Raw genomic sequence first — 15,505 nt, 5'->3', positions numbered from 1 at the left:
CAGCGTAGCCCCTGATGAACTTCGCTATGAATTTGACCAGGACTGGTCTGATGCATGTCCCTTGGCTGAGCCACAGCCTCTTTAATTTCCTCTCTCCTTTCTGACTTGCGCACAGCCTGTGTCCCTGCTTCCTCCCCTCCAGGCCCCCACAGAGCAGTCGGGCTACAGAGGTAATGAATGGAACAAATGGCATATGGGAAGAAAGATGGTGCCAGCTCTAAAATAATCGGGCATAACTAATGCCAAAGCCAGCCTTCAGATCCCAGGCGTCGGATGACCCTAATGCCAGCCTGCCTCAGATTTTTGAGAGCTGGTGTTTTTTCCTGAAGCTTTTTCTGTCTGTAGCCCTGTCACCCATAATGGCCCTTTATACCAAACCCGGGCTTTACTGTGCTCATCATCAGACATTTTAAAGAGATTCTAGCCTGGTCTTCAAGGGTTTCCAGTGAGCCCTAGAACTTATTTGCCGTATGTAAACGGGTGTGTGTGCTCAAGGAACTTCACCACATTATGGAAATCTAGATAGAAGTACAAAGAAGACAAAGGAAACCAGTTTACAGAAAGCTCCCCTCTGCTCTAAAAGCAGCTGAAGGCACAGGCATGTTCAAGCCACATCTCATCTTGGAATTGACGACCATCAGCCCTACCTATTATTAGCAATAACTCTTCTCATTATTAACTGTCCCCATGAAGTTTGTATTCTTTAATTATAGCTAACTTAAACACCAAAGTGTTGGGGGTTGGTCTGGTGCTGCTGTGTGTTCAGATGCTAAGTTCTGTACCCCAAGATCTGATGCCTCAAGATGAGTGAATTCCCACATGTAACAGCTTTTGTTGTACAGACCTTGCTCCCCAATTAAAACCATTGGTTAAATAATGGTGCTTACAGCCCGTTACTGGAGGGAATGGGGTAGGTGGGTTTTCAGTTACCCTGCTGGAGGTTGAAGGTAGGGACCAGGAGGAGGAGAGAGGAGGGAAGAGACAGAAGACTGAGAAGAAGGCAGAAGGTCTCCACGAGATGTGCTAGGTCAGCAGCATGTGCCTAAGTGAAATGCACCCCCCCCAGTCCTCCCACAGGCTGCCGGGGCAGAAATAAACCAGCAAACCCAAACAGCAAGCATTTGGGGAGCACACTTGGGGAAGTAGCCAGTCTAGCGTCAGAGAATTAAATTAGGGGTAACCCCCAGTAATTGCACAGAGCTAAATAATAAGTCCCCAGGACTCTGTCTCAACTGGGGAGAGGGATGGGCTAGGTAGGTCATGCTGATAGTTAATGGTTCACTGAAAACCATTTAAACCCAAGCCCTTCCTAAAACCAGAGAGGATAACAAATGTCTTTGTTTAAAGACAGCTATACACCTCGAAGGGGAACTGGATACTGTTTTGGCTGAGTCTTGGAATTCTGAAACTGGCAGAAAAGAGTCTGTCTACCTGGCTCGCTCTCAGTTCTCAAGAGTCAGGGATGCTAAAGGAGGGCTTCCTCGACCCTGTTCTGCTTCTCGTTAAAATGCTTAGCTCTGTTTTTTCTTAATTGTTTGTTTATTTGTTTATAGATAGGTTCAACCTAATATGGCCCAAATTACTCTTAAGCAAGCCTTGTAGAAGACAACCTTAAACTACTTGGACTTCTGAGCCTCTCGCATGCACTGTCATGTCTAGCTTATTGGGTGCTTGAGCCCAAAGCTGCACACTAGGCAAGCGCTCTGCAAACTGAGCTACACCCCCACATCCTCAACCCTCCACATTCCCATAAGCCCATTAATCTTGCCTAATAACAGAACTAAAAGCACTGGCCCAAAATGTCTACTATTTCCCACAGACAATACATCAACATTTATCCTGGAAAAATGAAAATACATGTTCTTGCAAAAAAAAAAAATCTACATAAAGGTTCGTGGAAACTTTTGTAATAGTCAAAAACTGAACATAGCTTTATGTGAATAGAGACAAAGTGGTGTATACACACCACAAAACACACTCCTTAGCAACAAGACGCACATCTTGGGTGGCCTCACAAGCTTTATGGGTGAAAAGGAGCAGATATCAAAAGAGCATGACCTGTGCTAGTCTAATTTGCTTGCACTGTTTATTTCTAGTCTTATTTAAGTATTTGGCACATTCCCTGGAGCACCTCTTCACCAGCTAAAACACACTCTCAAGGATTCAGTAAGGGGAAAATAAAAGCCTCTTTCTCTCCTGCTCCACCAACCTGCCTTCCAAGGACTTCAGCCTCCATCTGGAGGACTAAAGACTCCACGTGTCATAGATGCCATAAGAGCTGAGCACGGGGAACTAGGGTCCCAGAGAATCTGATGAAAGCACTCAGAGTCCTAGGTTGGGACAGCCTCTCCAGGGGCCACTATCTGGCCTGCGGACTTTACTTCCCCCGAGGGTTGGGGGGGGGGGGCAGGGGACACGGAGAAAAACAACTCTTAGCAGCGAGGTTTATCTCTGCCCTAGCTGGGCGGATCCAGGTTCCCTGCTAGCGGCTGCCAGAGCGCTGCGCTTACCACCCACAGTTCCTCGGAGCCAGGGTCCTGGGCTGGAGCCGCTGCCCACGCTCCGTCATGGCACGCCCGCTGCATGACCGCTGCTGGGTCTTGGGCGGCAAGTTCCTCAAGGCTCCCGGAGTTGCTAAGAGACCAGCACAGCCCTGTGCTGCCCGGACTTGCCCAATTTGGCCGGCAGCAACCGGGGCGCTTAGCAGTACCCCAACTCTACTCGGGCTGGGCTGACATCCTGTTGCTGGGATATAAAACAGACCGGAAAGAGAAGGATCCAGGCCTCGATTAAGTCAGATTTTATCCTGGTGGAAAAGTAGGTTCCATCCGAGAAATGTACTAGAGACTGAAAGGATTTCTTGTTGTATGATTGTTTTCTTTCTTTCTTTCATTCATTCTTTCTTTCTTTCTTTCTTATCCCTTCCTTCCTTCCTTCCTCCCTCCCTCCCTCCCTCCCTCCCTCCCTCCCTTCCTTCCTTCCTTCCTTCCTTCCTTCCTTCCTTCCTGCAGAGAAGCAACCAAGCAGGAAAGAGAGAGGGGAGAAGGGAAAAGGGGAGAATGAAGGAGGGAGCCAGGAAGCGAGGAGGACAGGGCAGGAGCTAGCAGGAAGAGGCTTTGGCATGCCCACTCTTGTAGTTAGTGACCAATTGGTATCAAGGCAGCCAGTGACCCTTTCCGCTCTTAGATTTTTTTTTTTTAATTCGTCAACTTAAAGCCACTATGGCAAGCCCGTTGCTACCATCCTGCTAGCCTAGTCAGCAAGCTCTCCGGTGTCAGTCACCGGAGAATGTGTGTTTGGTGTTTCCTTGCCACTTCAAAGTCCTGATTTTCAAGAAAGCTATTCCTCCCAGAAGCTGCCCATTGAAGTCTCTCTTACAGGTTAGCTAGGAATACACAAACGCTCCCTTCCTAGACCCAAGTTAAGGGAGAAGGTCACTATAGAAGGGTTACTGAAAATGCTGATCACAAAAAAAACTGGACACATGTCACTTTAAAGTACACATGAGCACTGATCATTTATGCCTTTTTTTTTTTCAGAGCCGCTGACTGACTATTCTTACTGATTTTAATTTTGTTTGTTTCTGTGTCCATAGGTATATTCCCACGGAGACCAGAAGAGGGCACCAGATCCCCTAGAACTTGAATTAAGTGTGGTTGTGAGCAGCCTGACTTGGGAGCTTGGAATTGAACTTCTGTTCTTCACAATATTAAGTGGCTGTTCTTTTGGTCTTTGTCACCATGAGTTAAAGAAACATGTGGACCTCACCATGCAGCTGCCTTAAGTTCTGCAGCCTCTAGAACCGTAGATCAAAGTAAAGCACTATTCTTTATAAGTTACCCAATCTCAGGTCTTCTTCCTCCTCCCCCTCCTCCCCCTCCTCCTCTTCCTTACTTTTAAAGATTTATTTGTTTTAAATATGTGGATACACTGTCACTGTCTTCAGACACACCGGAAGAGGGCATCAGATCCTGTTACAGATGGCTGTGAGCCATCATGTGGTTGCTGGGAACTGAACTCAGGACCTCTGATAGAGCAGTCAGTGCTCTTAACTGCTGAGCCATCTCTCCAGCCCTAAATTTGGGTTGGTTTTCTAAGGGCTTGGGAAATGGAAGTGAAAGTAAGTGAAAGTAAGCCTGGGTCACACACACTTGCACTGTTGTTCTTTCAACCATCTCAGACTTCCCTGGGCGGCTGCTGTGTCTGACCTTTGCTCTTCACAGACTGCCTTCCATCAGCTAATCGCATAAGCAAAGTAGGAAGACGTCCCAGTCACGGTCAAAGAAAAAGAAAACAAAAACCCTTTTCGACGGCTACAGGCCCATTCTTAAAATAAAGATAAAAATAAATACATACTTTTTAAAAACAATTATAAAATAATTTAAACCTGAATAGATCATGTGACAGGTTTCTGTTGGTTGAGGGTAAGCAATTCAATCTGTTTAAACTACCTTGGGTGTGTTCTCTGTTTCAGCCCTGGTTGCCTGAGTCTGTAGCTTTGGAGCCATGCTGAGGCAGAAAGGCCTGATGAGCAAACTACCCACCTCCTGGCAGCTAGGGTGCAGACACCGGCAAAACTGAGCCAGGGCGGCAGTCACAGTGATCTAGTCCCTCGAAGGTCCATCCTGCCAGGATTCTATTAGTGGATTAACCCCTTGATTACATCAGAGCCTCACCTCTCTCAAGCGCCACTATCTGGGGACTAAGCCTCTACATAAGCGTCTTTAGAGGGTGGTGGAGGTATTATACTAAGCCCCAGCACCTTTGGACCCAGGAAGGGGGAATGAAATTTGTACCTTTCCTCTAGCTTAGAGCCCATGTGGCATCTGAACATGTTAGGTCTCCTGTACTGACCTGAATTTTCTCAGCAATTGTTGCTCAGGTACGTTTTTTTGTTGTACTTGTGATCCACAGTGGAGGGTGTCCAGCATCTGAGGGGCTGAGTGGGGAAGAAAGGATGGGCATGGGAGAGCTTCAGTTGTTTGGTAAAGAAATATGCTCTCCCTTTCAAAGGAGAAAAGGAAGGGGGATGAGGGAAGAATTGTGGGAGGGGGTGACCAGAAGGGGGGGTCAGTGAGCAGGATGCAAAATGAATAAGTAAAAACAAACAAACAAACGTAAAAAAATTAAAGAGAAAGAAATATACTCAGCCTCAATGAAGAACGTTCCAGAATCTTCAGGACTGGCAAGTGCCTCAACCACCTTGCAAGCTACCTTGAGCTGGCCTTCACATATTACTGTGTGTTCTACCTAGCATCAGGTAGGACCGCATGGGGAAAAGAACAGAGAAAGTACCTATACCCAAATAAACATTTCCTCCGTTTGGATTCAAACTAGAAATCAATTCAAAAGAAACAAGTAATTTTAAAGAAACATGCTGCTTTAAAAAGTTAAGTATAGTTGTGGCATGCCCTGACAATTCTAGTCCCTTAATACACAAGCAAAAAATTAAAAAATAAAAACAATGCATCGAAAGTAGCTAAAAGGTAAGAACAACTCAAAGCCCATATGTACGAATCCACAGCTAGTGGAATATTATTCAGAAACACAAAGAAGTAAGGATGTATCTTACATACAACATGGATGTATCTGGCATACAACATGGATGTATCTTGTATACAGTAGCCAATTCAAAGAAGCCAGACACAAAAGTAACATACCAAATAAAATATATAAAATAAGGAAATCTTTGTGTACAGAAAGAAAATTATTGGCTTTCAGAGACGATTGGCTTAATGGCACATAGTTTCCTCCTTGATGATAAGAACATATTTTAGAGCCATGTAGAGATGCTGGTTTCCAAACATTGAGAACGTACTAGGGGCTACTAAAGGAATACTCTTAAATGCCTTTATTTCTCATAGATACAAATGCAAATCAATGCAAATCTTGGGATAAATTTAAAGATAGGAGATGGATAAGAAGAAAATGTACAGATATAAATGCTCTAAGGATTTATTTTCCTTTCTCAAATCTGACTTCTGTTTTTAGAGATATACTGTCTTATGTAAAAAATTTAGTTATGAGAAGAATTTCTGTGGAGAAAAGAAAGGTTAACCACCACTAAGGTATCTTGTATTATAGAATGAGCAGCATGCTCAAGTATAGTCTGGTGCTCACTTGGTGTCCCCTGAGACTCCAGGGACAGAGAGTAGACTGTGCCTACACCTGGCCACTCAGCTCCACAGCAGGCAGGTAGCTTCATCCTATCTGCACTACTTTCGAATGGGGCAGGGAATGGACAACCCAAAGATGTAGGACACTTGGCATGTCTTGTAAAAAAAAAAATCTTGTAAAAAAAGTATGTGCATGTTATTCTGTAGATATGTAATGCACACACACACACACACACACACACACACACACACATTCCTTTATGAACAAGCCACTCTGACACCTGCTTTAAGGAAGACCCAGCATTCCATGCTTCAGGGAGCCTCTCTGGATCCCATATGCTATAAAACACTCCACAGGTCTAATCATTAAAGGCAGGGAGATCAGAAGAGTCAGAGAAATGAAGGGGGGAAAGGAGAAGACATTCCAGGGAATGGTTAAAGCCAGTCAGAAGAGTTTGGCTGACAGTCATCAAACAGGATTTGGCTCTCGATGTCTCAGAGGCATAGGCTTCATTGTTTAGATAGCAGTATACTTGGGAATGGCTCTCCAGAGCTTGAGAAATGCTTCAGAGTTTCAAGAGATGGGTATTTGCCATGTCAAACCCTTTTTAACAAATGCCCCGCACGAGGCTGAGGGCCCGAGCACAGACAAAGTTGATGAAACAAAATACAAGTGTTCAAAGCTAGCCTGGTCCTCTCCACACCCTGGTTGCAGCCTCTCTTGCCCTCTCCTTACTCCTTTTCTGACTCCCAGCTTTTGTTCTGGAAAATGCTAAATAGTTTTCTATCAACACCAAAGGGAATCTTGGTCTTTCTGATTCTTTAGGGCCGTAAAACACAAGCCCAGATTTTTCTTACCACGATTAGGACTCTCTCAAAGCCTCTACCTTCTTATTAAAAGTTAAATAATTCTTACAATATGCCAGTGTCTGCTCCAGGGGCTTTATACAGTCACACATCACCTAATGATGGAGATAATTTTTTTTAGGTATTACTGTCACTGTGCCCAACCTTGGAGTATGTGTGTGCATAAAGAGCACTCAGGCATTGCTGAGCAGAGTGATCTATAGGACTTGTCTTACATGAGACATGTCCCTTACTCAGACACTATCATGGCGCACAAATGTGTTGGGAAAAGTACCAGGTTTGAGTTCAGGAGGAAAACAGCCTCACCCTGCCACAGAGGAATATGCCTCAGCTAAGAACTAGTAAAGTCTTTATCAGTTAAGAGTTCTGAGAGACTCAGAAGGCAGGTAAAGGGTTCAGGTGGGAAAGGGTCCAAGTGAAGGCTGATGCATGGAAACTGACTGTCAAGATATAAGCACCTTCCATGTGATCAAATCGAGACAGGTGGGAACATAGGACAATGGATACAAAACTTTTGTACCTCCTTCACAGCTTATGAGTAACCCTCCAAAACTATAGCTTTGTTCAAAATGAGAGGCAAGGTTATGTGGGGGCTGGAAGCAAATTCCTAGGTGACAGAGGCTCATATGATATGGTAGAACTCAGGTCCTCTGAATGATCCAGCAAGCACCTTACCAACTAAGCTGTTACCAAGGCCCAAGGATTAAATTTCTGATAACTGTACATGCCTATATGCTGGGATCACTATACAAATCTTGTATAATCCATCTTTGGAACCATGTGTTTTTTGTCCATTGAGCAGGTCATATTGAAATGACCCTCTGTGAAGGCACTGTTATTTATTGGCTCTCTCACTCTGACCCCCAAGAAACTCATCCATTTGTTCTTCAAGTGCTTGAAAAGAGAGTCTCTGGGAAACAAATATCCTTCATGTATTTTTGGATGATTTTGGGTTCTTTGCATCCCATGTAACTGGCTGAGAAGCCCACATTTCATGTAGTCTCCTTAGCCAGAAGTCTAAGAGGAGAGTATTGAGGAGGATAAACGAGCTGTATGCTGTATCAGGAAGATATCAGGATCCTATATAATCCAGAATTAGAATTATATCTAGATCCTGATATTGCCAGCAGCTTGCACTGTACTCTGGAAGGCGGCGATGTCTGGTCCCCCAGCTCGTGCCTGCTTCCTCTTCTCCCCATTGGCATTCTCAGCCTCTTTTTCTAAACCTTTGTTCCTTAAAATGTGTTCCCAAGACAGGGAGCATCAGAACCACCTGAGAGTTTGATGGAACTTGAGCCCCTGCCCTGTGTGTGCAGGCTACACTCAAACATGGTCCTGATGCAGAACCACCAATGAGCTTGGTATGTAAGTTTGAGGAGTTAACCTGGCTGTCTTATATTCCAGGCTGAGCCAGAGACCTACCTTGTCACAAAGCTCTGTCAGCAGCTAGGGTGGTTAATATTTGGAGTCTGCTCCTAGCCCTGGTATCCATACACTTGAATTTACAGAGAGTGTCACTTTCTCAGATGATCGGTATGTCCTGGGACATTCCGGTTTTGTCTTTGGACAGTTACCTTGCCTTGGAATGCCCTATCTTCCCAGATCCTGAAGATGCTGGGGAAAATGTAATTAAAATAAAAATCTCTGATTTTCCTAGGAGGAAAAAAATCTCATCTACTAGTCTTGGAACCTTGAGATAATGAGAAAAAAACAGTTTTATTAGCAAATAAGCATTAGGTCTATAAGGACCAGCACATACATCTACTTGGGAGGCTTTGAAGACAGAAAGAAACACAACCCAAGCAATAAACTCCCTGCACACATCTCAGGTAACACCTGCTAGCATCATTTGTCACGTGCCTAGTAATTGTGCTGGCTATAGCTAATTATTTTCCCCCAAAGGAATGAGAGAGAGGAGACAGGACAGTGACATTTCTCAATGTTCTGTTTCAAATAGTTGGTTCCTATAGTCTGCAGAAACGACATTTTTGGGTTGTAAGGTCAGCCAAAGACGTTTCAAAGGCTCTTCAGACTTGCATACACCTTACAGGGTAGAGAAGGCCTTTGCGATTGCAGTCTGTTTGCCTTCCTGCCTTTCATTCCCCCTTCTCCATGTAGCCCAGACTGCCTGCAAGCATGCTTTGATCCTCCCGCTCCTACCTCCTTAAGTGCTAGGTGCACACCACCACACCAACTGCAAGCTTGCTAAAGTGGATGCTCTAAGACAAGTCAGAAGTGAGGGGTCGGCATAAAGAAGATTCTCTGTCTTTATGGTACCAATGTCTCAGTCAATGTTCTCTTGTTGTGAAGAGACACTATGATCAGGCCCACACTCTCAGTAAGAAGAAAGCATTTAATTAGAGCTGGCTTACAATTTTAGAAGTTTACTCCATTATTATCATGGCAGGAAGCATGGGGACATGCTGGTAGACATGGTACTGAAAAAGTAGCTGAGAGTTGAACATATGCAGGCAACAGGAGAGAAAGGGAGAGGGAAAGAGGGGGAGAAAGGGAGAAAGAATGGGTTTGGCTTGGGATTTTGAGACTCCAAAGCCCATCCCCAGTGACATGCCCCTCCAACAAGGTCATAAGCAAGCCAACTCAGTCAGTCAGCATGGTGTTGAGGGAGGGAGGGAGGATTGAAAAGAAAAAAGACAATTATACAGCATTATAACATGACTTCAGCTAGTTCTGAAGTTGAATCGTATTTTTTTTCCAGTCTGCTTTTATATCAATCTAGGTATGTATAAAGAATATGGTCAGTCCTAAGGCATAAACGAAGTAATTAAGAAATGAACAAGACAATAAATAAAGTCCTGTGGTCACTGTGTATAGGAGTTTGTCAGAATGACCAAGAAACAAAAAATACAATACGTTCCTCAGCTGAATTTACTTGAGCCTACGTGCTTGTCCTAGCCCAATGTCAAATTCCTGCCAAATTCCTAGAAGCAGCTCCAAAAGCTCTTTACATCTCCCCCCTTTTTTATTTAATAAACAAGACTGCACCTGTATTAGGTTGTTCTGACAAGAATGCCTTCTTACCCATCATGGAATATGCATTATCAAACCAGTGCACTTCTGTCTTAGGTTGGGCTACCAGCCTGTTAAATTAATGATTCTGTCCAGGGATCCATTTTAAGTTCCAAGCCATGTATTTTGGCCTCCAACATGTTGATGTTGTTAAAGGAAAGTTTTATCTCAGTGGGCAAGAATAAAAGTGTTCCCAGGCGCTCTCTCTCTCCCTCTCTCTCTTCCCCCCTCCCTCTCGCCCCTCTCTCTGGCCAGCAAAAGAATCCTAAGTTTTTCTTAAGTTGGGCAAATGCTTGTCACTGAACTGTAGGCTCTGTGCTCCTTTGGCTGTTGTTTGTTTGATATAAGGTCTGGAATTATTAGAGATCTACCTGCCTCTGGACTCCAAGCACCGGGACTAAGGTACTTTGCTGCTCTGCATGACTATGTTCTTTTGAATTCTGTTATTTTTGTGCCCCCCCCCTTTTTGCTCATCTTAACACAAACTCGAGTCATCTGGGAAGAGGAAACTCAGTTTGAAAGATGCCTCTATCAAATTGCTGTAGAAATCCTGAGTTAAATCTGCAGTAACCACGTGGTGGTGGCTCACAACCACCTGTAATGGAGATCCGATACCTTCTTCTGGTGAGCATAAAGACAGCATACACCTGTACATAAAATAAGTTGTCTTGTGAAAATACCCATGTGAGGATGAGCTGCCTAACACATAGAAGATGGAATAAAACAACAGCAAAATCAGTGATTTTCCTAAAAATGAGTACTTTAAAAAGCTGTCAGGCCCAGTCTTAGTCAGGGTTTCTATTCTTGCACAAAACATCATGACCAAGAAGCAAGTTGGGGAGGAAAGGATTTATTCAGCTTACATTTCCACATTGCTGTTCATCACCAAAGGAAGTCAGGACTGGAACTCAAACAGGTCAGGAAGAAGGAGCTGATGCAGAGGCCATGGAGGGATGTCACTTACTGGCTTGCCTCCCCTGCTTGCTCAGCCTGCTTTCTTATAGAACCCCGGTCTACCAGCCCAGGGATGGCACCACCCACAATGGGCTGGGCCATCCCCCCCTTGATCACTAGTTGAGAAAATGCCTTACAGCTGGATCTCATGGAGGCATTTCCTCAACTGAGGCTCCTTTCTCTGTAATAACTCCAGCTTGTGTCAAATTGACACAAAACCAGCCAGTACAGACCCTGAATCTATCTCTGAAAATGACTTCTTCTGGAGTCAGCTCTTTTCATTTTTTGCCTTGCGCCAACCAGCAGGTATCTGAATATGCTGGTGCAGAAGTGTGTGTGAGCATGTTCCCAGTGTGTTGAGTCATGGGTACCACTGAGATGTGCAGGACCTTTCTCTGTGCTCTCACTGTCCCACTCTACAGTTTGTTTTTCTTAGGTCTTTATGATGAACTAGGAAGATGGCACCATGTCCTCTCAAAGGGTTTATAATAGAGTGACACATGAGAAAGGTAGTTGTGGAAGTGCAGGGGAGCATGCACCCAAGCTGAAGAGGATGTGAGGAGCACAGAGAACCGAAAAGTGGTGAGGGGAGGAGGCTGGAAGATTTGAGAGTTTTTACAAAATGTTAAAACTGTTTAAATTTGTTGTAATATTTATTAAGGATTATCCAGAAGGAGCATGTCCACTCTTTCATCATGCTTGATATTTTAAGTATATCATTTATGGTACTGTCATTCAGTAAATGTGACTTGTCAAGTTTTGTCTCTGAAACACAGTTCAAATAAATAAGGAATGAAAATCAGTTTTAAAAAAAGTATTCCCAGGACAATAGGACAAATATCAGTATTCTGCAATAACCAATCTTATTGCTGTTTGAATGAGGAATAAATATGTCATCAGGTTCTTTCCTAAAACACTTTTGTTATCCTTTCCTATAATTCTGTATTAACACGGCAACAGCTTCATAAAAGGGTGTTAAAACTTTACTTGGAAATGAAGAAAGATTCATCTACTTTCTGCTAAGCTATTTATCCCTCTTCAGTTAATTGTCCTGGGAAGTTAGGATTTGTGGCCTCTTTGAGAACATCAAACAGAAGTTCAAGTTCTCCTGTGGTGAGCTTAAGATGAGGTCTTAGCCAATTAACATATCCTAACAACTTTTGAAAAAAAGTCACTTAAAGCAAGTAAATTATCTTTTATTATTTGAATTTTCTGTGCCACGGTTTGTTTAGGGTATAACTGATGTTCCAATATTGAAAAGGATATTGTCTTTGTATCTTTTTTGGAGCAACAACTTATCCCCAGGATTTTAAATCTTGTTGTATAAGAGTAAAGTCTTGTAGTAAAACTTGTTCAGAGATCAGCTGATAAAATATCATTCATATAATGAATAACATACATAGAAATATTCAAAGTTCTAACCTCTTATATTGAAGCAGCAATAAATTTTGACAAAATGCAAGGCTATTGGCCATTCCTTGACATAAAAGTTCCCAAAGATATGGCTTCATGGGTTCTTTAAAGTTACAAGCAGGAACACTAAATGAAAACCTTTTACAGCTATCAGATTGCAAAGGAATAGTATAAAAACAATCTTTTAGATCTATGATAATTTTATATACATTTTTTGGAATAGCAGATGGAGTAAGTAAACCAGGTTGTAATGCTCCCATAAGTTCCATAGTTACATTAACCTTTCATAAATCTAGCAACAAACTCCACTTGCCTGGTTTTTTTTTTTTTTTATTACAAATATAGGTGAGTTCTAGGGGGAACTAGAAGGTTCAATGTGGCCAACTTGTAATTGTTTCTCCACTAGCTGTTGAGTGGCCAGAATTGTTTCTGAAATAAGAGATCACTGAGTCATACAAGAACATCAGTTTTCCAAGTAACGTTATTTGCAGGGAGTGCTGACTTGCCAATGGTCTCCATTAAAAAGACCCTACACCTGTTTTTCCTTTTCCAGGGTTAACTATAATGGGTCCTAATTTTCCCTAATTTTGTTTTTCTATCCCTTTGTTAGATAAATAACCACAATCAAACCTTTTTTCTGTAACTTTGTTATTTCAATTGTATAAAAGGACTCCCATGCCCTTCATATATCTTTCCCCATAAATTATCTGGCAAACTAGATCACCGCTTTGCTCGGGACTCTGACTTTGTCCTATCCCCTGTAATTGAGTAATGGTAACTGAGGCCAAGATCCAAGCCAATGAACAGAAGTTACTACAGATATGTCTGCTCCTGTATCTAGTGGCCCTGTAATTTTTTTCCCCATTTATTTTTAAAACTAGTTCAGGTCTTTCAGGTTTTATTGCCTGGACCCAATGAGCATCTGGGGAATCAAATCCTTTTGTTCCTTGAACATTAGTTTTAACCTTATTTTTTGACATAAAATGGTATTAGGAGTAACTGAGCAATTCTCTGTCCGGGTTGAATGACAGAAATACAGGTAGGTGAAGAGGTCATAATTTTAATTTCCCTGGTATAATCTGCATCTATAACTCCTGGGGCAATCATCAATCCTGCCACAGCGGCGTTGCTTCTTCCCAGTAACAATCCTACAGCTCCCAACAGTGACAAGCCACATATTACAATAGGAAGAGCCTGAATCCCTATTTCAGGAGTTAAGACTGTACAGGTAGCTGGACTAAGGTTTAATTCAGTGCTGCCTGGGGTGGTTTGAAAGGATTATTGGCTGAGGAATAAATTGCATTGCCCCATAACATTGTTTTGGGGGCTGGGGCTGGCCCCGTCTCCAGTTTTCCTGAAGGAAAAGATTTCCTAAGTCATCTCTCTTAAACCTGCATTCATCAGTCCAATGTGTCCCTCTCCTGTGTCAATACAGAATCCTGGGTTTCTCTCATTACTATTTTCCTTAGTTTTATTCTGACAATTTCTCACTTGAAGCCCTATTTGCCGGTATCCAAAACAACTTCCAGGAGGCCCATGGGCCTGGGGTGTGGGGTGTTCAAACTCTATGAGCCCAACTGTTTTGCTAAAAGTATTTCAGCATTAGCATCTCCAAACACTCTCCCTGCTGCTCTCAGCAACCTTTCCACAAACATCTGAAGGCTCATCAGGTCCCTGACTTATTTTTGGGATATCTTGAGGCAAGTCCCCTTTAGTAGGAAAGATGTCCAAGCCCAACATCTTATAAGTAATGGGGTTGTTAAGCTCCAGCATTTAACCTCTCTGTCTGCTGGCTTCTTTCAAAAAAAGATTATAACAGATAATCTCCTCCCCCAAAACATGCAGGAGCTGAGCTGTTACCATGATTAAGTCCCAAGAGGAGGAGGGGTTCCTGTAGGTGTCTCCTATAGTCTCACATCCCCAGGCAGCACAATAAAACTGGTCGGTGAACTTCTGCCTGTTTCTTCCAACTCGAGCAGAAACGTAAGTGGGGGTCTCCTGAAGGTGATAACTTCACACAGGGAATGCACATCCTATCGCCCTCCTTCAGCCCAGAGCCCTCTTTCTCCTACATGGGCAGATTGCTTCTGCTAGTGCTCCCGTCATGGGTGGGGGTGTCCCACGAGTCACGTCATGACACCAGCTGGCACAGGTCAAAAGTGAGGTCGGGCCACCAGGTGTTGAGGGGTTTGGAGGCCGTCAGGGAGGTGACCTCATCTCCAGTTCCAGTGGAAGCCATAGTAAAGGTTTGACAGACAGACACATGGGAGCTGCATAGGATGGGGGAGGAATCAAAATCCAGACGTACTACCAGGCGGACATGATTGGGGCCAAGCGATCTTAAGCTTGAGTGGATTGTCCCTTTTCTGTACCAACCCCAGGAGCTGGGCCTCTGCAGGTTTCACGTGGGACTCGTGCACCCAGGCTGCAATATTGTCAACCCTGGGGACTGTGGAGTGGCTAACAGCACCGGGAAGGGTCCCTCCTACCAGGGTTCCAGCAACTGTGCCTGATGCTTTGGGATGTAGATTCAGTCACCAGTCTGGAAATGGTGAGGGGTCTCTGGTGTTCCTGGAGCATATAAAGCAGACAGTTTGGGCCAAATCTTTGTCGTATTTACTGAAGGTCTTGGGGCCTCAAGAAAAGGTTCTTTTCAGTGAGTTAGGATACCTCTAGGGAGGGCCCAGTGAACACCAAGGGAGTTATGGTACTAAACAGGATCTCAAAATGGGTCAGGTTAAAATGGTAGCGGATGTTCAGAATAGGGCCAGGGGAAGGAGCAACACCCCAATCTCCAAGAACAATTTAGTTAATGTCTTTTTAGGGTTCTGTTCATTCTCTCTACCAACCCTGAGCTCTGGGTAAGGTATGCAAAATGTAGCTTCCAATTAGTCCCCAATATCTTTGCCAATTCCTGACTTACCTTAGAAACAAAAGCAGGACTGTTGTCTGATCCAATTAACTTGGTCACTCTGAACCTCAAGAAAAATTCTTCTAATATTTTCTTGGCTACCACAAATCTGTCTCCTGCTTGGTGGGAAAAGCCTCAACCCATCCAGAGAAAGTATCTATAAACATTAGGAGGTATTTGTAACTATATTTCCTGAATTAACTTTTGTGAAATT

General features: G+C 43.5%; 1 protein-coding gene across 1 annotated transcript in view; it reads right to left on the bottom strand.

Annotated features, from left to right (window-relative positions):
- The window catches only part of FAM47E (family with sequence similarity 47 member E), a gene marked incomplete at its 3' end in the record, with an annotated part of 30,299 nt that extends 27,669 nt beyond the window's left edge, over positions 1-2,630 (bottom strand). The window contains 1 exon segment of the mRNA XM_080911359.1: positions 2,511-2,630. Within this exon segment, the coding sequence (XP_080767485.1) occupies positions 2,511-2,569 (59 nt within the window). The 5' untranslated portion in view covers positions 2,570-2,630.
- Positions 2,631-15,505: the final 12,875 nt, after the last annotated feature.

This window comes from Micromys minutus (genome assembly GCF_963924665.1).
Source record: "Micromys minutus genome assembly, chromosome: 1".
Classification (NCBI taxonomy): Eukaryota; Metazoa; Chordata; class Mammalia; order Rodentia; family Muridae; genus Micromys; species Micromys minutus.
The sequence above is the reverse complement of the archived record's forward strand: the minus strand, read 5'-3'. Positions and strand labels throughout refer to the sequence as shown.